General features: G+C 41.3%; 2 protein-coding genes across 4 annotated transcripts in view; one reads left to right on the forward strand and one right to left on the reverse strand.

The window, feature by feature from the left end:
- Positions 1–1074: 1074 nt before the first annotated feature.
- Positions 1075–10918, forward strand: naaladl1 (N-acetylated alpha-linked acidic dipeptidase like 1). Its single transcript, XM_083980016.1, has 19 exons — positions 1075–1460; positions 1685–1857; positions 1997–2118; positions 3207–3326; positions 4756–4948; positions 5170–5263; positions 5367–5471; positions 5802–5887; positions 6030–6149; positions 6248–6333; positions 6588–6651; positions 6869–6936; positions 7018–7109; positions 7319–7412; positions 7538–7619; positions 7821–7994; positions 8079–8166; positions 8257–8349; positions 9045–10918. The coding sequence occupies exons 1-19, from the start codon at positions 1249–1251 to the stop codon at positions 9220–9222; spliced, it is 2244 nt and encodes a 747-aa protein (XP_083836142.1). The 5' UTR covers positions 1075–1248; the 3' UTR covers positions 9223–10918.
- Positions 10919–12674: 1756 nt separating this feature from the next.
- Positions 12675–22395, reverse strand: part of atosb (atos homolog b) — a 30833-nt gene continuing 21112 nt past the window's right edge. For all 3 annotated transcript variants that reach the window (XM_083979441.1, XM_083979440.1, XM_083979442.1), the window contains 8 exons: positions 22142–22354; positions 19778–21128; positions 17811–17869; positions 17337–17436; positions 16213–16371; positions 15195–15263; positions 14896–15101; positions 12675–14139 (listed from right to left, as the gene is read on the reverse strand). In XM_083979441.1, coding sequence (XP_083835567.1) covers positions 13986–14139; positions 14896–15101; positions 15195–15263; positions 16213–16371; positions 17337–17436; positions 17811–17869; positions 19778–20953 — 1923 coding nt within the window. In that variant the 5' untranslated portion in view covers positions 20954–21128; positions 22142–22354 and the 3' untranslated portion in view covers positions 12675–13985. The remainder of the gene's footprint in view (positions 14140–14895; positions 15102–15194; positions 15264–16212; positions 16372–17336; positions 17437–17810; positions 17870–19777; positions 21129–22141; positions 22355–22395) is intronic.

The following is a 22395-nucleotide window of genomic DNA, read 5'->3' on the forward strand; positions in this document are numbered from 1 at the left end:
ATCCAGTTAAATAACTCATAAATTAACTTACTGTATATATTATAATGACTAGATAACCTGATAAATAATTTATGAATAAGGGGTGGGAGTAAATAAGTTTTACTTCTTCCCACTCCTTTTCGGATATGAAACAAACAAAACAAAACAAAAACAAAAAAAAATCAAATTACCTTTATTTTTCAAATATTTTCTTTTATTTTTTTTATTATATATATATATATTTCTTTTTTTGTTCATATGTTGTTTTTGCAAAGTTTTTATATGTTATGTCTGTCCATTTCTGTATTATGTTTTATTTCTTTTAACATGTCCGAAATAAACTTAAACTAAACTAAACTAAACTAAACTATAGCCCACTGTCCGAATCACACACTATGATTCATACTTAACATTATTTTAAAAACACGTTTGTTGTTATTATGAAAATGATTTGAGTTAAAAGATTCTTGAGTGACTTCAATTTACAATCACAAAACTACATTTTAATTTAATGTGCAGTTTACAATGAATGTAGGCTACAGAAAGCAGTAGGCCTATGTTAGTTCAAAGGGTAAAGATGACAGCACCACATAGAGAGCAACACAGCCAAAAATTACAGAGTGACTAAGTAGGCTACCACACAAAAAAGTCATAGTTACAATGCACTTTGGCCTGAAAAAGCAAGATGTGTGTAATGTAATTTTACCACTTTGCTGAAAATAAGTGTTCTTTTTATTTAACCACACACAATTGCTGTAGCCTATATGTTTGTATCATATTCAAAGTTTTAATAGAAGTTGAAACAGTTGCCTCTAAGCTATGAATCCTGGTTAATCTAAAACTAATTGATCAGCTTTTGCATGTCTTGTTCCTAACTCTTTGCACCCAAAACCTGTTTTTCAGAATTCATCGACCCAATATAATTTATTTATTGTACACTTGCTTGGTGTGTGTGTGTGTGTGTTTGTGTCTGTGGGCATTTAAAACAAATGGATTTACACCCCCCCATGAGGGCGAAAGTCCATCCCATCTGCAAACAGTAATGTGTAAACCTAACAATGACAGTGCCTTCCCTCTTATGGGAGGTCACTTAAGTAACTCACTTTATTTCATTTGGGAGTCAGTTGCAACAACTTTCTCTTATGCATTCATAAGCAACACCATCCCAGAGACATTCGGACATTTTAAGAAAGCTCAGTCGAGTACGGGGTTCAGGTCCAGAGAGAGGAAGTGATTTATATTCCTGTGAAGCTTATCCCAGTGAGGAGAATGAATATAAAGGTGATAATACTTGGGATTGTGTGTGGTGCTGCCGCAGTACTGACCGTAGGTATCCTAATCGGCCACTATGGTATCTCGAAAAGCAGCAGCAGCAGCTCGGGACCATCCTGGGTGAGGGATGTGGCAAAGGATGTGGACGAGAGTCTGATTGAGAAATTCATGTCTGAGGTGGACAACATGAAAATTCAGGAAAACTTAAGGTGAGGAGATTAATGATCAAGTTAATATTTTGTTGGTTATAATTACAAAAAAAAGGGCTAATCTGAATTCTTACAAGATTCTTTTGTTGTAACATTTTGCTCAAGATTTCCTGATTATTATTGGGTCAAGGAAGCTTCAACAGGTTTCATGATAAATTTGCAGTTGATTGATACAATATCCAACACATAATTCAATTAAACTTTATTCTTGTATGTGTCCACAGAGAGTTGACAAAGGTGCCCCATATGGCCACAACAGCTGGAGATGAGAAGACGGTGCAGTTGATGCTGAATAGATGGCAGGACCCCGAAACTGGCCTGGATAAGGCCTGGAGAGAGGAGTACAAGGTCTATCTGTCCTTCCCTGACCCCAAGAAACCCAATACGGTCACTGTAGGTGGGTCAACACTAGGCTGTTAATTAAGATTCAAATTCAAACCATCCTCCCAATGTTTAACAGTCAAGACATTTTCATTCTGCCACTGAGTTTCACTTGTCTACCAGCAGACAAATTCACCATGTGTTGTCCATTTCAGTGAACCCGTCTGATGCTGTGCTGTTCACTGCCAGAGAAAAGGAGAAGGCTTATACTTCAGACCAAGAGGATCCTGAAGTGGTTCAGCCGTACGCTGCATACTCCCCTCCAGGAAACGTAAAGGTAAACGACAGAAAAACAGATGCATAGCTACACACACATTGTCCTCAGCCTTGAAGCTCTGTTTAAAGCTCAGTTAATGATCACTCATCACTGCTCATCCCATGATTTGATAAGACTATTTCATAGACTGCAGTCACACCATAACTAAATAAAAACAACCTTACCTGAGGAAGGTAATTCTCATTTCTGGTCATGGGTTGACAGTCTTTGTCTTGGAATATATGGTTCCTTTCCAGACTAAGCTAAATACAGAGGTCAGATAATATAGCCTACATACTACTACTAATGTTTTTTTCTGCTTCTGTGTTTTATTTGCATGTTTTTGCCTTGGTAGGTTACAGGATAGATAAAAGGACAGATACAAGTCTGAAATTGTGATTCTTCCTGTTTTTTCTCTCTTCTTTTTACATAAATAAAGCATACATCATCTCTGGGAAATGATTCACTCAATGTATAAAAATCACATGATTGTCACTGCTCTGACTTACTGGCACACACAGCACATGCTCACCTGTCATAACCTTTGAGGAATCTGTCACAACTTCTTACATCTTCTGACAGAGATAAGAGGGATTAACTGTATCTGTTATTCAACTTTTACTCATAGTTGTTTTTAGGCTCACTTAAACAGAATCAAGTGTTAAAAACAGACACACAGCAGAGAAAAGATGGTTTAATAATGTTTAGCCATTTTTACTCTCTCTCTCTGTTTTGCTCTATTTGCCGGTGCTGCAGAGCTTTCCTGTTGGATACGACACATTCAAGGCCAAAACATTTTGTGTCTTATCTGGCACTGATAACATCATGGACTATGATGTAGACAGGGCTAATAAACCAACAAGAGCGCATCTGTTAAAACTGACAAAGATAGACTGTTAACAAACATAACTATCTGTGACCATCACCAGGTGGTGGGAATAAAGAATTAGATAAAGATACACTCCAACCCTATTGACAGGATTTTCAGGGGGAAAAAAACACAAAAGGCAGCAACTATTGTTTAATTTTGTGGTATAAAAAGATCACCTTCAATCTTCTTGAATTACTGCTTTTGACAGAGTGCTGACTTTCCTTTTTTGGGAATTTAGGGAAAGCTGGTTTACGCCAACCAAGGGAAACCAAGTGACTACCAGCTGTTGAACGACACGGTCGACCTGAGAGGAACCATCGCTATTACCAGATATGGTGGAGCAGGAAGAGCTGCTAAGGTGAGTTGAGGAGAAACAAAACATCTCTGGTCAACCACTGCCGATGAGTCTACCTAAGGTTTTTACGTAAAAGATAAACGCTGCAGGTTTCAAATACACGACTGGTCTTCCAAATGCCAGACTGCATTTCAAAGCAGAAAATAATAATAAACTTTATTTGTATAGCACCTTTCAAAACACAGTTACAAAGTGCTTTACAGATCAAGTAAAAATAACATCGTCATCATCAACATTTAGAAAAACATAAAACCACAAAAACCTGATCTGCTTTGCAGAGTGAGATAAAACAGTCAGGTTAAAGGCATAAAACAATAATCAAAATAGGACAGAAAATTTCCTTGCAGAAATTTTGTAAGTGTCAGGAGTCACACATTGCACAGACTGTCAACCTGTCTGCATTTGTGTGAGTGTGTGTGGAGAGGAAGAGGATGCCCTAATCAATGTATGCAGTTGGATAGGTTGGTGGGTAATGCCATTGACTTTGGATTGAAAAGCTAGGGTTTGAATCCCAGCCATGGCAAGTTGCTGTAATTGGTAGCACAACATTTCAGTTATGACTGGCATTATTAGTCAATATTATCAGGAAGTGTAATGTAAGATAATAGTATGGTCAACCTGAGCATAGGGCAAAATATCCAGCTGGATACCACTGACTTTGGATGGGGAGGCTAGGGTTCAAATCCCTTTAGGACTTGGTATGTTGTTAACAAGATCTGCAGAAGATGATTTTGTTTTCTCATAATGAGTAAGAAAAAAAAGAAAAGGAAAAAAAAGTATTTGCTGTCATCACAATGAATTGTGTTGTGCGTCATTATTAGTAAGTATTATCAAGACGTGTGATGTGTGTGTGAGCTTGACACATCCAGCTGGATGGCTCTTTGGGTATTGCCATTGAGCCGAGAGTGTGAGGCTTGGGTTCAATTCCCACCAATAACAGTGATGCGAAGAAGAATTTCCTACTGTATATAGCAGCCCCCCCACAGACACCTTGTTGTCACCCTATAGCTCCTGACCTTTCTGTGTTTTTATCAAGACAAGTCAACATCTCTTGACAACATATTTTATTGGAACTATAAAAGGTTTGGAGTTTATAATTTCACAGGTTTACCATCTATCAAATCTACCCACAGCTGTTGCTGCAGCACAGTGATGGTGTCATCTGAAGAAACTGAAAACAAAGATAGAAACTTTACAAGTTGGAAAATCCAGGAAATTATGTCAGCAAGACTCAAAATTAGTTCCTGTATGTGATGTGCTATGACTCACAATGAATCACATCCACAGTCTGAGTCATATTCTGCTCTCACCTAATGATATAAGAAAAAAACGATAATCCCAAAAAGTCTGTTTTATTGAGTTTATTCAAAATATAAATGTGTGTGAATCAATTGTGAACTCAAATTAAATGAGCCATGTGCATCTCTTCTAGGCCATCAATGCAGCACCCTACGGTGTTGTTGGTGTGCTTGTCTACACAGACCCGTTGGACATCAACGACGGTCGCATGTCAGATGCCAATGAGACGTATCCTCACTCCTGGTACATGCCACCGTCTGGTGTGGAGAGAGGGTCCTTTAACACTCACTATGGAGACTTGCTCACGCCCTACCTGGCTGCCAAAGGTAACAAGTGACTTCTGTAAAAATGTGCTGTATAAAACACAGTAGTGTTTTCCCACTTTATTGTGTCTTTACTCTGCTACTGTTGCACTTTGGCTCCAGTATCCTGTAAGAGGGGGCTTTTTTACAACAGCTGTAAAGAGCCACACATAAAGATAAATTCTCCTGATATAGAAACATATAGATTTACCTGTTTTTTTTTTAATGTATTTATCATTTTGCAGAGGATACCTACAGAATTTCACCTGATGACATCACAGGAATCCCTCCTATTCCAATTCAGCCAATCGGATTCGAGGATGCCTACAGATTAATCTGGTCTGTGATGAGACAATCTTGTGAACTTGTGAAATGGTACCCCCAAATACTCAATTATTAACTATTTCTAACTTTTTTTCCCCCTACGTTTTGCACATTTCAGTGAGCTGGATGGAAGCCCAGCCCCAAACGAATGGCAGGGAGGGTTCAACTGCACCTACAACTATGGCGGCCCAGGGTTCAAACCAACATCTACCTTCAACAACAGGTAGTCAACCCGCAGACAATGGATGCATTGAAACTTGAAAGAGTAAATAACTGTAAATTGTTTTATGACAGAGAGAAGAGGCATCATATAAAGTTTAACAATGAAGTACAAAAGTCCATACAGTATAAGCAGATTGAAAAACAACTTTTTACTTTTGCTGCACTAAACACCTAATCCATCTGACTATTTGCAGCTTGTATCATCTTAGATCTTTGAGAGTAGGAAGTAAAAAGACAATCATTAAATACATCTCAATGGAGTTGAAGCAGCAGTGTTGCAGTGTCTCTGTCTCTTTCTCTTTGTACCTCTGACGCTGAGCCTTTGTTGCAGTGACGTGAAGCTGGACATTTACAACTATGCAGAAGTGAAGAACTCCTCCAATGTGATGGGAATTATCAGAGGGAGCGTCGAGCCAGGTGAGTCTGGTGACCTGAACCAAAATCGACCATATAATGATGGATGTCATCTGTTTTCCTCCTGCGATTCGTGTGTGTGTGTGTGTGTGTGTGTGTGTGTGTGTGTGTGTGTGTGTGTGTGTGTGTGTGTGTGCATCCACAGACAGGTATGTGATCTATGGGAACCACAGGGACAGCTGGGTTCACGGTGCCATCGACCCGAGCAGCGGGACCTCGGTCATGCTGGAATTGACCAGGGTGCTGGGACAGATGGTCAAACAGGGTGAGGAGAGGCATGGCTTCTCATTGAAACATAATGGTTATGGTGCTGGATAAAAAAAGAAGAAGAAAGAAGCTAATTCCTGTTTGTCTTTGTGGCAGGGAAATGGAGGCCTCGCAGGTCCATCATCTTTGGAAGCTGGGGAGCGGAGGAGTTTGGCCTTATTGGGTCTGCAGAATACACAGAGGTGATTTACAGATAACCCACAAGATTAGACATGATACCAAGCAAGCACAATTGTATATAACAGCACTTTTAAGTTGTTTTTTTTAAAGCAAAAACTATGAAGGTTGTTTTTGAAGAACAGTACTTTTTTCTTGGTCTGGTATGACCAGAAACCTTTGAATATGAATATGATGAATATTCCTGTATAACATAGCCTACATCACTGAGTCATGAATGAGTTTACATGATCTGACCATGAACTTGTCTTTTACCCAGGAATACTTCACCAAGCTGAGTGAACGCACCGTTGCTTACATCAATGTAGATATAGCTGTTTTTGGTAAGAAACTCCACCCATATCAAATATCTAATGTCTTGTAATAGTATCAGTTCCTCCTGGTTTGATGTTGATTGTTTATTTTGTAATACAAAATATTAAATTCATGGAAATCGATTCATACTGCTCCTTTAAAAGCAGGATGGGTCCATTGACCATGAAATGTAAAAGTAAATAGTGAGATTAATCCCCAAAACTCCCATAATCTTCCTCTCTGTAGCCAATGCCACCCTCAGAGCTTCAGGGATGCCATCGGTGCAGAACGTCATCTTCTCAGCTGCAAAACAGGTAAGCTCCTCAAAATAAATAAATACAAAAACAAATAAGTTGACCAAGATCCCGTAACGTGAAAGTGTGTCTGTTCTTCAGGTCAATGCTCCCGGACTTGGCTCCACATCCGTGTACAACAACTGGATACAATATACCAACAGGACAAGCCCAACTCATGGCACCATTCCTAGGTAATGACTTCACTGCACTGATCACTTGCTTGAAAGTATGATAGCCTACATAATGTAGGATTGATTGGACATTTGAAACAATTGGGTGAGTTCATTAGCCGTTCACGTTACCATGTGCTATGTTATTATTATGCATCCCCATACACATCTTTGATCTGTCAATAAACCAATAACTGAATGCTTCTTGTTTTCCATCCTCTTTTTGATAGGATGGGATACCTGTCAGGTGCAGGGAGTGACTACGCTGCCTTTGTCCATTACCTGGGAATCGCCTCAATGGACATTTCATACACATACGACAGGGTATGAAACTCACAGCATTTGAACAAATTAAATGCTGTAGCATGTTGTCTTAAATTGTTTAAAATAAGCTGGGAGCTCATTTAGTCATGTAACTCCTCACCATATGGACATTTTTCTTCACACAGAGTAAAACAAATGCTCGTATTTACCCTGCGTACCATACGGCATACGACACCTTTGACTATGCCTCAAAGTTCATTGATCCTGGTGAGTGGTGTTGTCTCTCCTGTTATCACATATTGGATTTCTTGTACTGTACCTTACAGCCACATATACTCTTTACTATCATAGAAATGGAAATTATCTTTTCTTTTATCCTTTTCCTTTTAAGGGATTAGTGTATTTGAACAATTTCTATTCCTTTTCCTATTCCAATAATCATCTCATTCTGTCACTTCCTCCTCTCAGGCTTCTTGAGTCACCAAGCCATCGCCAGGACAGCAGGAAATGTCCTGATCCGACTGGCTGACAGCCTGGTGCTGCCATTAAACTGTAGCGACTACGCTGAGAGTCTGGAGAGCTACCTCGACACAGCAGTGAAGCTGTACGAAGAACAACTGAAAACTAAGGGTATATCCATGGGTAAGGACCAGACAGTCTGAGAGGCCTCAGTGATGCATTTAATCTGGGTTTTATGTTTAATTATCTAATTTCATGTTGTTTCAGAACCACTAAAGCGTGCAGTGGCCAACTTTCGCAGTGCAGCTTCTCATTTGGACAAGGTGATTCGCACTTCAGACCTGGCAAATGAAACGTAAGTGAACAACCCGCACATGGTCTATTCTATACAGACATACTGCTGTTTCCTGTTTCCTGGTAATAACCCCTTCACCCCTCCTCTCAGACCACTGAAGGCCAGAGGGATCAACGACCAGCTCATGCTTCTGGACCGAGCTTTCCTGGACCCTCTGGCCTTCCCAGATAAATACGCATTCAGGTAAGAAAAGGATTCTCATCTGGTTTCATATCTTAATGTTAATCTGCCACATGTAGTTTGCTCTAGGGTATACAGTATAATTCAAAAAAGGTGGAGAAACTTTCATCCAGACTTAAGTATTTTTGGATTCATGGTCACCAGATGATGCCTTGACTTTTACTCTAACTGTAGTTGTGTTGACTATTGAACAGTTTGCATTGAAGTGACACATACGTACATTTGCATCCCCCGCAGAAAGCACTGGTATAATTTTGTTGATTCATCCATTCAACTCAAACGTTGGACTTTGGTTTATATCCACAAAACTTATGACATTTCCATCAGCCATAGCTTTATTCTGTGTCGGGGTCATGAGCAAACATTTGCATGCTAACACAACAAACTAAGCTAGTAAATTGTAGTGTATTGACATTATCTCTCTGATATTGTCACTGTCAATACATATGTCATTTTGTATAATAAACTGTTTAATTTATCACACATGCTGTATTGTTGAAGGTTCCCAGAGCTCAACTTCATTTAAAAACCTTTTCTATTTCTTTCTCTCATTGACTGTCATACTCCTCTCCTCATAGCATCGATCAATAGTGACAGCGACGATCTGTTTCATTGTGTTTCAGCTGCAGCACATCTCAGTCATCTATCATTGTCACATCACTCTTATTTTTCCGTTCCACCCCCTTTATGTCACACAGGCATGTTATCTGGGCCTCAAGTGGTGCTGGCCAGCCGACCTTCCCAGGTCTGGCCGATGCCTACGCCAAGGCTGACTCATCAGGTCAGTCGAGCGATTGGGGCAAAGTGCATTACCACATGTCCGTCCTGAGCCAGGCTATCGATGGCGCTGCCCACACACTGGTTGACGTCATATAGATGAAGAGGAGGAACTGCTCTCGCTCAGGGATCTTTTTTTTTTTTTTTTTTTTTTTTTGTATAAAAGGACCGTAGCCTGCAGATAATGAGCAGTGATCAGATGAACCATGATGCAACTATTTATGGACGATATTAAGGGAATTGATTTTATAAACTGTTTAAGAAAAGTATCATGAATTACATCTTTGTCTTTGTCACTGGGTTAAATATTTAAATATTATGAATAGGGCCTGTTTTTGATTTTTTTTTTTAGTAAAGAGAGATGAGTCACAGCAGTTGTTTTGCACAAGCTACATGAAAGCATTAACAAAGGAACACAGAAAAATGCCTGAAGAAGCTGGAAACTAATGATCTGACATGACTAACGTTTACCTCAGTGAAGTATCACAGTAAAAAACAAAGGTGTGTCTGTTTTCTTCAGAAAATTAATGAGCAGCCTATCTTGATTATGTTGCACTAAAATAATAGAGTTTATTTCATCACTGATTAAATCTCTTATCTTCCTCTATACAAATGAGGAGGCTGCTTGAACGCCTTGTGCGTGCCTAAACCACCAGTGTAATGTTGCTGATTGCAGAATTAATTCATGTTACAATAAACTGTATTTTTCAAGTTCTTAAATGCAACACAGAACATTTCTGCTTGGATGATCAATGAGGGAGGATGACTTGCTGCATTTAAGACATGGATGGTTGGTGTGTGTGTGTCAAGACAATTATATCTGACAGAAACAAGAAGCAGTGACCTGATCCACTTGACTGTCTGGGAATGAGGAAAGGAGACAGACACTGCAGAGAGTGAGACATAATAGGAAAATGGTGCAGTCTAAGTTGACTGGGTTCATGATTCAGAGGTGAATCAATCAAGACCATTGCACCACATATTGGGTGGTGGATTGGATGCAGAGGGATGCAGAGGGAAACATTTAAGTCTTATGTCAGAAAATTAGAATTTGTATTTGTGTTATTATGCCAAATCATAGCATATAGGCTACATTATCACAAGGCATTTTACAATTACAAACAAGTAAGGGTGTGTCGTTAAACATGCTATGGTCTTCATTTGAAAACATTTGTCAAAGGTAGAACAACAACAAAAAAACCTGCATGTATTTTGCCGATGAATGAACCCTTAACTGCAGATCTGGATGTTTGGCTGTAATACCAAAGTTCACCACCAGGGGTCAGAAAACACTATGAGACAGCGTCACAGACCAAGTGAGTGTGATGAATGGCAAACAGTGGTGTCACAAAAGTGGAGTGACAGTCGTGCCAAATCATAGTGATATCAACCATGTTTAAAAAATGTATCAGATGATATTGCTGTCAAGCCTGCAAGATGATGATTTAGTGTAAAGTGGTGAAGTGTGATGAAAAAGTTAAAGTAGGAGAGAATTAAGAGGAAGTAGCCTACGGTAAACTGTTTTCTGAGTTCATGGCATCCTAAATTTTCTATTCAGGCTCTCATGTAAACACTGGTCTCCCAGGGACCGCAAATTTTATCCAGCCCCCCTCCCCTTTGGTTAAAATTTACAGAGTTAGTCACACCCATCTGAGCTGCTGTAGAAAGCACAGCTTTGGGGTTGCACACTGGTGTGTAAATGAATAACTGTGTTGGTGTGAGTTTGTTGGATGAGGATGGGCCGGTGGATGGACTCAATCATTTTTAACCTTACAAATTAAAAAAAGATGGACTCCTTTGGTTCTTGATTGTTCTCATGGTAGTTTTGTTGTTTTTAAAGTCACAGTGTGGGTCAAACCGACATGCCAATAGTAGCATTTGCCAGAAAACTATAGGATATAAAAGAAATGTGCAGTTTATACCAGTTGAAAAGCAAAATCTAACATAAACCAGTATTACAAACAATATTTGCATTTAAAAAAATGTTGCTTCAAGTAAATTCCTCCTACATTATGAGCAGTGTATTACAGGAATGACTGCCTATTTTGTTGGTGAGATACTATATATAGATTCTGCTCAGTATTTTTAGCCAGGGAATATTTACAGAACGTGGACTCTTTTTTAAGCAGTGCAGAGCGAGAGGCTTGACACAGTTTGACATTAATATTTGCAGAATTTCCCAGAACAACCAGAGACTGTCTGCTCGTGGCAACTGAGCAGTTTCAGTGGAGCAGCAGAAGCCAAGGAAGGCAGGGAGGGAGGGAGGGAGGGAGAAGGAAGCTCATTATGGCCTAGAGGTTCCTCTCATGCAAACTTGTAAACAATCTGCAAGAGGGAATCTTTTTGGTGACTGTTACTCAGCTGCCCTCTTTATTGTTTGTTGTATTATGTGTGCTATCGGAAGCAAGGGTCTGACGTTACGCCACCAATTTGCTTTTATCAAAACACATGCACGCACAATTAGAAAAGCTCATGCTAAGAGTGCAGCAAATAAACAACTTACATAAGCTTGATGGAACATTAGCTTCTTTGTGAACTGATCTTGTTATTGAACTTTTTCACCGCAGATGATTTTTCAGACGCTACACAGTGAAAAATAACATCTCGTAGCTATAAAACTGATATTTGGTTTGTCCCAAGCAGGTGTATGGACAAAGGTATTTATTTGACCTAATTTCACATGTGAAATCATGTTTATCTGTAATGGTCAAACTGCTGAATGTTTTTTTTCTGTGGCTCTGGAGCCATTTTGTAAAGTTCATCATTTGATTTTGAAATATAAGCAATTAAAAGCAAACTTACAGTGAGATGTATGTTTTGCTATACAGTAGGTGACATCAGCATTTACAGCTATTTATTCACCAGACCTTCTGCCTTGGTTGCATTTACAGTATAAATATATTATGCGAGCTAGCTAGTTGGTTAGCAAAAATAATTTTAAAGAAATGTAATCAAGTAAAATGTGGGGTTGCTTTCCACTGCTGGGTTGATCTCTCTCTTGGCAAATAAACTAATAGGCTCGTGCTGAACTGACATGTTTTTTTAGACTACTGATGCTAATGTTGCTTTATAGCTGTACAGTAGTAAAACTTCAACAGCACTTAACTCACTTTTTCCCCCCTACTTCTCTGTTCTGCTCGAGTGTTATCAGTTTAAGTTCCTCCAAATAAGCTACTCCTATTACAATTATTTGTTTTAGCTATGTCGTCTAATGACAGCCTATTTAGATAAATATTTTGTATCAAGAATTACTGTGGCTCTAACATTTCAATAGGAGGTGTAATGAATGTGAACAAGTGTATTCTATCCACTTGATAGGATCAGTAAATACCAATCTGGTGGAAAGCTAAAGAGCAGTATTGATCAGCAATAATATTGTAAAAAAAACAAAAAAACAATGCTCAGTGCCTGTCAATCAAAAACAACGACAAGAAACACAGGTGCTATACCCACTAATTGCAGAGTTTATTCTTTTAAATATACATAGACTTTTTTCCCCACATTAAATACCCCTCCAACCCACCCACCCACCCTCAACATCCCTCCCTCCCCCTATTTCTTCCCTCACTCTCAATTCTTGGCTTTCTCTTCCCGCCCCTCGTCCTTCCAGAGAGAAAGCTTGTCCGGCTGAAAAACACACTCTAATTTGTGCAGTATATTGCTTATTAAGACATTTGCGAAAACATAAATTAAAAATACTACAGCTCAGTCTTTTTTTTTTTCATTTTCTGCTCCAACATCAGACTGTTTTGAACAGAATAAAAAAAAGAAGATTTAAAAAAGAAAGAAAGAAAGAAAACAGCACAGTGTCCCTCAGTCTGGCTACATTAAAATGAATTGGATTCCCCAGTTTTTCATGACATGGTATGACCCTCCTGACTTGGGAGTTTACGCAGTGGTCTGTACCATGGCAAGAAGAGAAATGTATTTTTCAACAGACATCATGAGTTTGGTCAAATTGTGTCGATGTGGTTTTTAGTTTGGGTTAAATAAGACATCCAATCAAGACGGCCGATTCAACTCAGCCCTCACTTTCACTAGTGTTTGTGTCTCTCCTCATCTCCTCTCTCGCTGGTCAGGAAGTGTGTGAGTGTGTGAATGGTGGTGGTGGTGGTGGGGTGGTGGTAATAATCTTGTTCACCCCCCCCACAATCAGGGATGTGCTTGTTGTTTGTGTCTTTTTTTTTTTGTGTGTGTGTGTGTGTGTCAGATCCAGAGTTGTGGAAACGATTGGTCCAATGAGGAGGCTGCATGGAGCTGCAGGCAGAGTGAAGGACAGTGTGATACGGCACTAGAGGAAAATTCAGGTGTTTAAGTCACAAGGCATGCATGTTAACACTGAACTCAGAGTCGCCACCATAAAGTGTTTTCATCTGTGACGCGCATGGTATGTGCTGTCCGTGAGTGTCGTCGGTCTGTTTTGGTGCGTGTGTATGTGTGTCAGTGTTTGTACATTTCTTTCTCTGTGGAGATGAAGGCGTTGAAAAAGTCCTGCTTTTTGACTGCGTGCATGCTTGACTGCTCCTACACAAATATTTCTAATAATTTTTCTCAACATTTTCACTGAATGGAAGATACAAGGAATGCCATGTTTGCTTTGAGTGACATTTCGCATCGGTATCTGAATTTTTTCGATGGTTACTATAAATGCATAAAAAGGGGGACTTTTCCAACGGCCGACACCGGATCATATGTGCAATTGTGTCTCGTGAACATGTGTCATGTCTCATTCAGTCTTCTCAAGTTTTGTGTCCATCATTCGAGCAGTCTGTCTGTTTCCCTCCCTCCCTTTTAGGAAGCACAGGAGGGGCTGCGTTGGCGCTGGGGAGGGTCGACTCACACCGCTGGGGCGAGGTGGGGGGTCACACGCGGGGGGAGTATTTAGGGTTTCTTGGCACCTCGGTGAAAGATTTCAGCTCATAAGGGATCCCTGTGTCCACTTCGATGGATTTGCGGGAGAATAGCAGCCGGATATCGTTGTGCAAGTAGATCTTCCCAGATTTGGAGCTCTGGAATCTGAGCGGGGCAGAAACAACGGCAGCGTTAGCATAAACACTTTGTTTTACCAACACATAAGAAAAAACAAAAAACAAAGCTTTAAGTAAATACTTCTGGGATGCTTCTATGCCTGCTGGCTTCCTTGCCAAGTTATATGAGAAAATCAATATCACTCATATCTGTCCATTTAATATCGGGCCACAGCCAGCAGCCAGTTAGATTAACTTAGCATAGAGACTGGAAATGGGAGTAAACAGTTGCCATAAGGAAACTAAATCCTCTTCTCGGGTTATGAGCACAGGTATTTCTTAGGTGAGAGCAATGACAGAGCTATTACTGTTCCTTTATCCTTGTTATTCATTCTGCTCTCCGCATTTTTTATTGCACTTTATTGGCAAATTGCCTTTGTTGTATATATGAGTTTTAATTATTTCCTATGTCTCATCATGCTACCTCTGTTATGTTTGGTAGGTTGTGTGAATGAGTGTATGTGTATGGCCACACGGACTGTAGGAACTGAATGGCCCTTTGTGTATTAATTAAAGTCTTCTGTATGTATCTGTATTTGTTTGATGCTAAGCTAAACTGACCAGCTGTTCACTACAGCTTCATGTTTACTCTACAAACATGAGTGGTGTCAATCATCTGACTTAACTATTTGCAAAAAAAGCAAACAGGCACATTACACAAAATGTGACAACCTTATACATATATAATCAATAATATAAATATATGTAATACAATTCTGTGGAGATTATGAAACTGCAGTTGTACCTGAGATGTATCAGGTAGCAGAGGATCTTCTTCCTTTCTACCGCTCCGCCCCCTGGAGACGCCTCGCCTTTCCCCTCGACCCCCTCCTCCACAGGCACCAGGAAGATGCGGTGGCGCAGGAAGGTCATGTGATTGACAGGCATGTCGCCAAAGTTGTAGGTCACCAGGAACATCTTCACCACAGTTTTGTTGGGGTTAAATAAGGTCTGAGGACGCACGGGAGACCAAAGTCAGAGTTTCAAACGGCAAAAATAAGATAGAGAGCAACAGTTTTAATTCATATGTAAAGACAAACTCACCACTTGAATGGTCCCTGCTTTGGGTATGCTGTATCCTTTCTTTCCAAGAGGCTCAAGGGAAATCACCCCCTGTGTGAGAGAGAGAGAGACGTGACGCTAAATAAACATCTTCAATCACCGTTCATGATGAGATACCTCTCATCTTTTGCTACATTTTAATAGCCATGAATTTCTACATCAGGATTGAAGGTGTTGATTAAATGCACTGAAATGAAACGTATTAATGTGGCAGCATTGTGACAGCAGCAGCAGTGTGATGATGAGACACATTCATCACGTTTTCACATTTGGAGCCGATTCATCATCAAAATACACAAGACAAAAGGGAATAAAAATCCTAAATGAAAGCTGGTTGACTCACTAACATATTCTGCTGTCGTTACCGAGGCAGCTACACAGGGAGTCACATTAGGTTCAATGTGATTAACAGTTCAAAGAGCTGAATCAAAAGAGGCCCTACATTCACCACTTTTATACACAACAACTCAAAGTCATCATGAGGCATGAAGCTCAGAAAGTGAAAACAGCTGGCTTCCAAATGTTCCAGTGTAACAGCAGCACACAGCTCAAGACTTCCTCTCAGTAGGACCACGGTTGTTCATGTATTAATGCTGATCCTGCCTTGCTATGCGTTAGGCTTATGCTATATGATTACTACTGAATGTATAGTGTTAAAGTGCTGATGTGTGGGGAAAAAGTCTCATGGTATACGGCCTGCACGAAAGGAAAAAAAACACAGCACATAGTTTTTACATCTGGTTCTGAGGAGGAAAGCCAACATCAACCCTCGCTGAAGCCAGATCTATAGCTGTTGTTTGGGTAGATGTTCGGATCTCTAATTTTACCTTGTTTTTCCTTTTTTATGTGTGTATTATTTTCATGCTAGCAAACAAACCTGCCATGTGTAATGAACAGTGTTGGTTTCCTGTGGGGTTTATTGTTTGTGCGTGACTAAGCATGCACGTGACCACAAAAAAACAAAAAAACACACTGTGCATGCATACACAGTCAGACTTACCAGGAAGGGTGAGGGTGCGCTGTGCTCTGAGATGTCGTAGTACGTAACCTGCACGGGCAGAGTGACGTGCTGTGGGCAATAGGAGCCGCTGGCGCCGATCTCCGCCGTGAAGCCTTCAATCCGGCCAGACGGAGAGAACCGTCCCTTCAGTATGGATTCCTGCAACACATCATGCAACAAACCAGAGCCTTTTAAAACTCTTTTTTTTGCTCTGTAAAACTTGCAGTGAAAAATTTATTAGCAACAGGCTGCTGCAGCGCCACGGAGTCAACACTGGGACATACCCATAAAAAAAAAAAATCATATTTCATGCATTCATTTTGATTGAAACCAAAGCAATGTTAAAAGCAGTAATAAAATATGCATCTGCTGGCCACGGGCAATTTGAGCCAAAAGAGGGGTTTTCTGATATCACGTAGTTACATTGTTACTTGTTTTTCTTCATTTTGAATGTCAATAAGATTTAACCCACACTAGTGAATAAATCAAATGTAAACATTATATTTATACATCACAACCTAAACATATTGGAAGTTTCTTAGTGGTAAAAGGGAGTTTTCCCTCCCAACTGTCACTATGTGCTTCATCACTATGATTGCTGTTGGATTTCTCTGGACTTTATGTTCCCTGTCAAGTGTCTTGAGATAATCCAAGCTGTTATTTGGCTCTTGAAATTGAATTGAACAGATATATTGTCAATGACTCTTTGGCCCCAGTTTATTTTTGCATTCAAGTTAAGTCCTTATAACTGTGGGTGTCATGAAAAATATGCAAATAATTAAAAAATGTTTTGCTGATAACATTTTTTTTAAATTATATATTTCTTCAAGTCCTGTTGTAGTCTAAATATAGGCTAAAACCTAATCAAAATACTTTTTTTTTTATAATGAATGCACCCCTCTTGTGCTTGTTGTCCTCTCCCTGCAGTGCATTGTCATTTTAGTATAATTTGTTTGATTTATCGTCTGCAAATACATTATAAAATCAGTTCTTGTGAAATGTCTTAAAGCAGAACCAACTTTCTACCTGGTTTCCACCTGCAAACGGTTTACAGTAGTTATAGTTTGCATGTCACTGGCATGCCACTGCAATCATCTCTTCCCCAGAAATTAAGAAATTTGTACCTCAAAGTTGCCGAGTAATGATCTGCTGATGGAAGACGAGGGCCAGCTGGAACGAGTGGAGCGGCCGGTGTCTGTGTGTCTGCCGCTGCGCAGCTGCCGACTGAGTACGACCACAAAGACACACAAAACAGACCGGTGGTTAGTGGTTAAGATTACAATAATTTTGCCTTAACCAACATGTCACATGCCTCTGAGTGTGTCTGAGTATTCAAGTCCAGACACAAAACCCTTTAATTTAGAATAACATACAACCTACCCTGACTCCCACCTCCTTTCCCTGTGTTTACTTTGCCGTCGTCAATCTGACTGACACTTAACTTATCCCGTCCATCCACATGTGTGCTTGGACTCAAAGGTACAAATCTGCTACACTCTAAACTCTGTTCTGTTTTTAGTAGTAGCTGATCTTTCTATAATGACTTTTTTTTTAAAAGTACAAATATAACTTCTTCAAAAATATGACGGATGACTCACCTTTTCAGCCGCAGCCCACTTTTTAGTCGTCGCCCTGATCTTGTGCAGTCTGTGGCAGTCTGGGAAGGAAAAGGAACATCATGATGTATTATTTTCTATTAATATCCTGATGTATCTATTAGGTGTTAAATAGTCTTAAGTGTTAATCTCAGTGCACTGTCTGTGTCCCTGTTATGGAAATGCAGATGAGTAATTCTGTATTTCAGGTGTTTTCTTACTTACTGAGCACTGACTACTGCGCGTTGTGTCATGCGCACAAAGATTTCCCATTTCCAGGCTGCCGTTCATCCTAAAGGTCACCCAACTGTCAGATGCCTCGTCACCAGCTAACCCTACGCTACCTGCCTGCCATTTCCTCACGGTGAGCCCTTCGCTCATGGTTAGCTCGTTGGCGTTAGCTAACCCTTGGTTGCACTGGCTCTCCACAGAGCTCGAAGGTCTTTGTCAGCTCGTCGCCTCATCGTCACACTCGACCAAAACCACATACGGCATTTTTACGGATTATTATCGCATTGTCGCCTTGTTGTGTATCTGAAATATGTCTTTCTAGCCTTTATTTATTGAAGTATCACTTGTAGCTGTTAACCCTCACTCTTTTTACATTTGGTCTTCCTGTCACTGTCCTCTCTGCTCCTGATTCGGCCCTTGAGTCTTCTCCTTACATCGATCTGTTTCTCCCTATGCTTCCCTAACACATACGCTGAACACCTCTAGCCAAAGTGATCGCCCGCCGCTGATGAAACCTAACTAGTGAACTAGTGAACCCTATTGTCATCATTAGCACACTCCCCATCCCATAAACCCACACGCTCAAAGCTCTTTCTGGCCTCCCAGTGTTCAAAAATGGCCAATTTACTTCCAGAACCATTTTTTTAAAGCAGGATGTATGTTTGCATGTGTGTGTGTGCCTGTGCCTGTGTGTGGTTATGTGTGTGCACATGTGTGAGAGGCACAGTACACTCATGTGGGGGGGAAGTGAACAATGGACCCTCCCTCAATGGGCTTTATTCTGGAGCTACTCAGCCTGTTCCAGTGTGGTGTGATAATGAGCCGGCCGCCACTTCATTCTGTCACTTTTACTCATTCCCTTAGCTTCTCTTTATTTATGCCCCCGGCCTCTTTTTTCCAAGATTGCCAAGGCTCGCAGATGTCTTACGATCAACTACTGAGTTTGAACAGCTACTCCTTATTCCATAGTCAGGTTGTAGAAGCCTCCGCATAGTAGAGGCTTAAATGTTTTGGGGCATTTACATGCAAATATGCTCCTACATAGAGCGTCTTTCTAGTTGTGGTTAAAAGGGGCCGTTTATAAGTTTTCTCTGCAGATGAAAGTGGGATCTTGCTGAGATTGCCGCGTTTACAAGACAAGAAGTTATAATACCCCCTCTAGGCAGCAACCTCTGGTAAGTAAAGGAATTAAGTTCTATGCTGAACTCAAAACGTTTCAATTAGACACGCAAGTTAGCAGTAGCAGCTGTTCATGCTAACATTAGCAATGTAGCAACAGCTAAACTTACAAACAGCAAAAACAGTTTCCTCAACTCTCTTTACTCCCTTTGACATTTTTATGTTGTGAATAATATTAGGATCATAGGAATTATTTATTTCACAAAATGGGTTTCTTGTTGTTCCAGTCACATAACATAACAGCTAATGTCTAGCTATTAGCTAGTTGGATGATCTACAGGCCGATGCAGTTGTCTTGGCAGATAGGATAATTCAAAGCAAATTCATCTCATCTGCCATCAACATCATCAACAAATCACTCTACACTACATTCTGTATTATTTGTACTGTACTGCATTTATTCTGTGTTGTTGTTTTATGTCTAAACTGTGTTTTTGACTTGTGTTTTTTATTCTATGCACATCTGTGAGCACGTCAAAGACACATTTCCACTACTTCTTGCAAGGGACAATAAAGGTTTTTCTGCTTCTGTACTATATCAGGTGTGTGGGTGCGCTAACCTTAGGCCGGTCCCATGCAGAGGGCAGTAGGTGGTTCCAGTACGGGGCAGCTTTAGCATCAGTGCTGCGACATGAGGCAGGGCCAAGCCCCGGAGCCAGCAACGACAACCTGCTTCTCTTGGATGTGGACGGCCCCTCGTCCTCTGAACATGAGTCCCCCGTGTCGCTCGGAGACAGCAGCCTCTTTTTGGCCGGCCAGTGGCCCCCGGAGGACAGACGGTGGCCGTTGCTGCTGGGTGTTTTCTCCCAGGACGCGAGGCCGTTGGAGGAGGACGAGGCGGCGGCCTGGGTGGCACTTCGCTCGGGTGGGGAAGATTCGAGTCCGACATCCCATTCAGTGGCCTCCCCCGGTTCCTGCAGCTCTGTGTGATGTGGGGGTGAGAAGGGGCCCGGGGGGCTGGTGGGACTGGCGGGGTTGGGGGTCTCATATGTGGACATCTCATATGGGTGAGGGCTGGGTTGGCCTCCAGACGAGCCGTTGGTGCAGCTCTCGTTTCCAGGGCTTCCTAGCGAGTAGGTGGGTGTGCGGCCCCCGTTCGGAGGCTCAGTCCTGGCCGAGCCTCCGAGGGAGTGGCCCTGCTGGTCGCAGATCGGGGGCGATTTGGGCGAGAGTGGAGAAAATACATCGGGAATGGGCTTGTCATGATTGTGCTGAGTCGGGCGTCGGGAGGGGGTGTGACTTGGGGAGAGAGGGGGAGACCTGGGTGACAGTCCGCCCTCAGAGTCTCTGTGCTCCATCTGTGTGCAAGAGTATACAGAACCGAGCCCACCGGGGCCCATCATCGCCAACCCCATCCCGACACCTTGAGCTGGAGCCGGCCCACACAGCACGTCTCCCTCCAGTGCCTCGCTGTCTGAGGAGTCTCCCAGGTGGGGGCGCTTATGAGTCAACTGGGGCTCGTCCAGCCCCCTTTTCACACCCAAGCGCACATGCCTCTGCTGGGCATCAGTGTTGGATTCTGTGGAGGTAGAAAATCCCCCCAACTGGGAGAAAATGGAGAGCTGGTAGACCTTTTGGAGCCGCAACTCCTCCTGACCAAAGTGCCGCGGCACCCCTGGTCTGACTCCGGGGTCTAAGCCCTGTGTGGGGGCTGTCGGTGGAGGCAGATCCCCCTCCTGGGCCGGAAGCTCTAATGGAGCCTTTTTGTGGGCTAATTCCACATGAATGTGCCGCATGGTTTCTACTGGTTGGAGGATGAGAGTCTTGACTAAACTTTTGTGCAACAAGTCAAGTAGGTCCTCCCTAGTTGCCAGGAGGCCGAGCAAGATGTTCCACAGGAATAGGAAGTCCTATAGCTCTTGCTGTGATATTGTCAAACAGAGTGAAACAGGAAGCTGAACCGCACAGCACCTGAGAGGAACAAAACATAACATTACAAGTCAGGACAGATTTTAAGAAAGTGCTCGATAACAGTATAAGATAAAATAAAAGCATGAAAATGAAAATTGTACGGGACAAGAAGGCACTGAACTTTTCTAAACTGTCTACACTTACATGGGAATATTTTATAACGCCTATAATCTTGAGGCTTTGCTCGTAACATTTTTCCTTCTTTACAGAGGGAAAATTTTGCTACATAGCTGAATAAGATTGACAGGTTTCATGTGATACGCAGGAATTCTTCTGCTCTCCACATGGCTGACTGCCTCAGACATGCTGCATGTATCACACCGAGCAGTAAATCATATCAGTGCACACACCACAAGCTTCTGGTGCATACTTGATGATGATGATCATTGTTGTGGAACACACCCATCTTTTTTTTTTTTCTTTTTACACACCTCACAAGAAATGCAAAACTACATGCTGAAAAAGATCCCAGTTTCAAGGTCAATAGTTTAAGGGGTGCAGCCTTGATTCTGACATCCTGCCATGACACTTAACACATGAAATACCTATGACGTCAAGACTTATTGTGCAAGGTGTCTGTATGAAACCCTCTCTGCCCTGAGCTAGTGTTGTTGCTACAAAAGCAGAGGGGTCAGAAAAATTAGGAACGTCCCATGCCACCGGTAAAAGAGCAGCAATATGGAAAACAAGTTAGCAAAGTCACAGAGAAGTTAAATTTAGGTCGGCTTTAACTCATATGTTAAAGTTAGAAGAGTTTATTTATGATTTTGGGAAGTTAGGAAGCTTGTGTAATACACTCTTCCTAAACCTTGTTGCCATGGCTACCAAACAGTTAATATGGGATCTGCAAAAGTTATGAAGTTTCTGTATTATGGTCCAAGGTGTGTATCCCTATCTGTATAAAAAAATACAACTATAAGGACATAATATAATTCATGCAGTACATAAGATTAGTTTGTCTCTTGTCTAACTGACCAGTATAATGAATACGAGGCTGAAGGTCAGTGTCTCACCTCTGTGCCCGTCCTTGTCTAATTCTGCCCGTGTGGACAAGCTGCATCTGGCACAACATCTGGAAGTTGTGTCTGAAATGGCCTACTGAAGGAATCTGTCTATCTCCATGGCCGCTGCCGCAGAACGATGCCAACATCCCAAGGTAGGTAATCAGGAAAAGTGAGGACCCCGGAGGAAGAAGGAGTGAAGGTGGTGGGCACGGGAGTTATGACCTGTTTGGAAATAAAAAGAAAAGTTAATGCAGCGTATTTAG

This window comes from Trachurus trachurus, assembly GCF_905171665.1.
Source record: "Trachurus trachurus genome assembly, chromosome: 9".
Lineage (NCBI taxonomy): Eukaryota > Metazoa > Chordata > Actinopteri > Carangiformes > Carangidae > Trachurus > Trachurus trachurus.

Excerpts from the sequence above, each read along its gene's own strand:
- naaladl1 (XM_083980016.1), top strand. The coding sequence starts at position 1,249 with ATGAATATAAAGGTGATAATACTTGGGATTGTGTGTGGTGCTGCCGCA. Across the intron at positions 6,334-6,587 it reads GGTCTGCAGAATACACAGAG|GAATACTTCACCAAGCTGAG; the intron begins GTGATTTACAGA and ends TCTTTTACCCAG. Across the intron at positions 8,350-9,044 it reads CCAGATAAATACGCATTCAG|GCATGTTATCTGGGCCTCAA; the intron begins GTAAGAAAAGGA and ends TATGTCACACAG.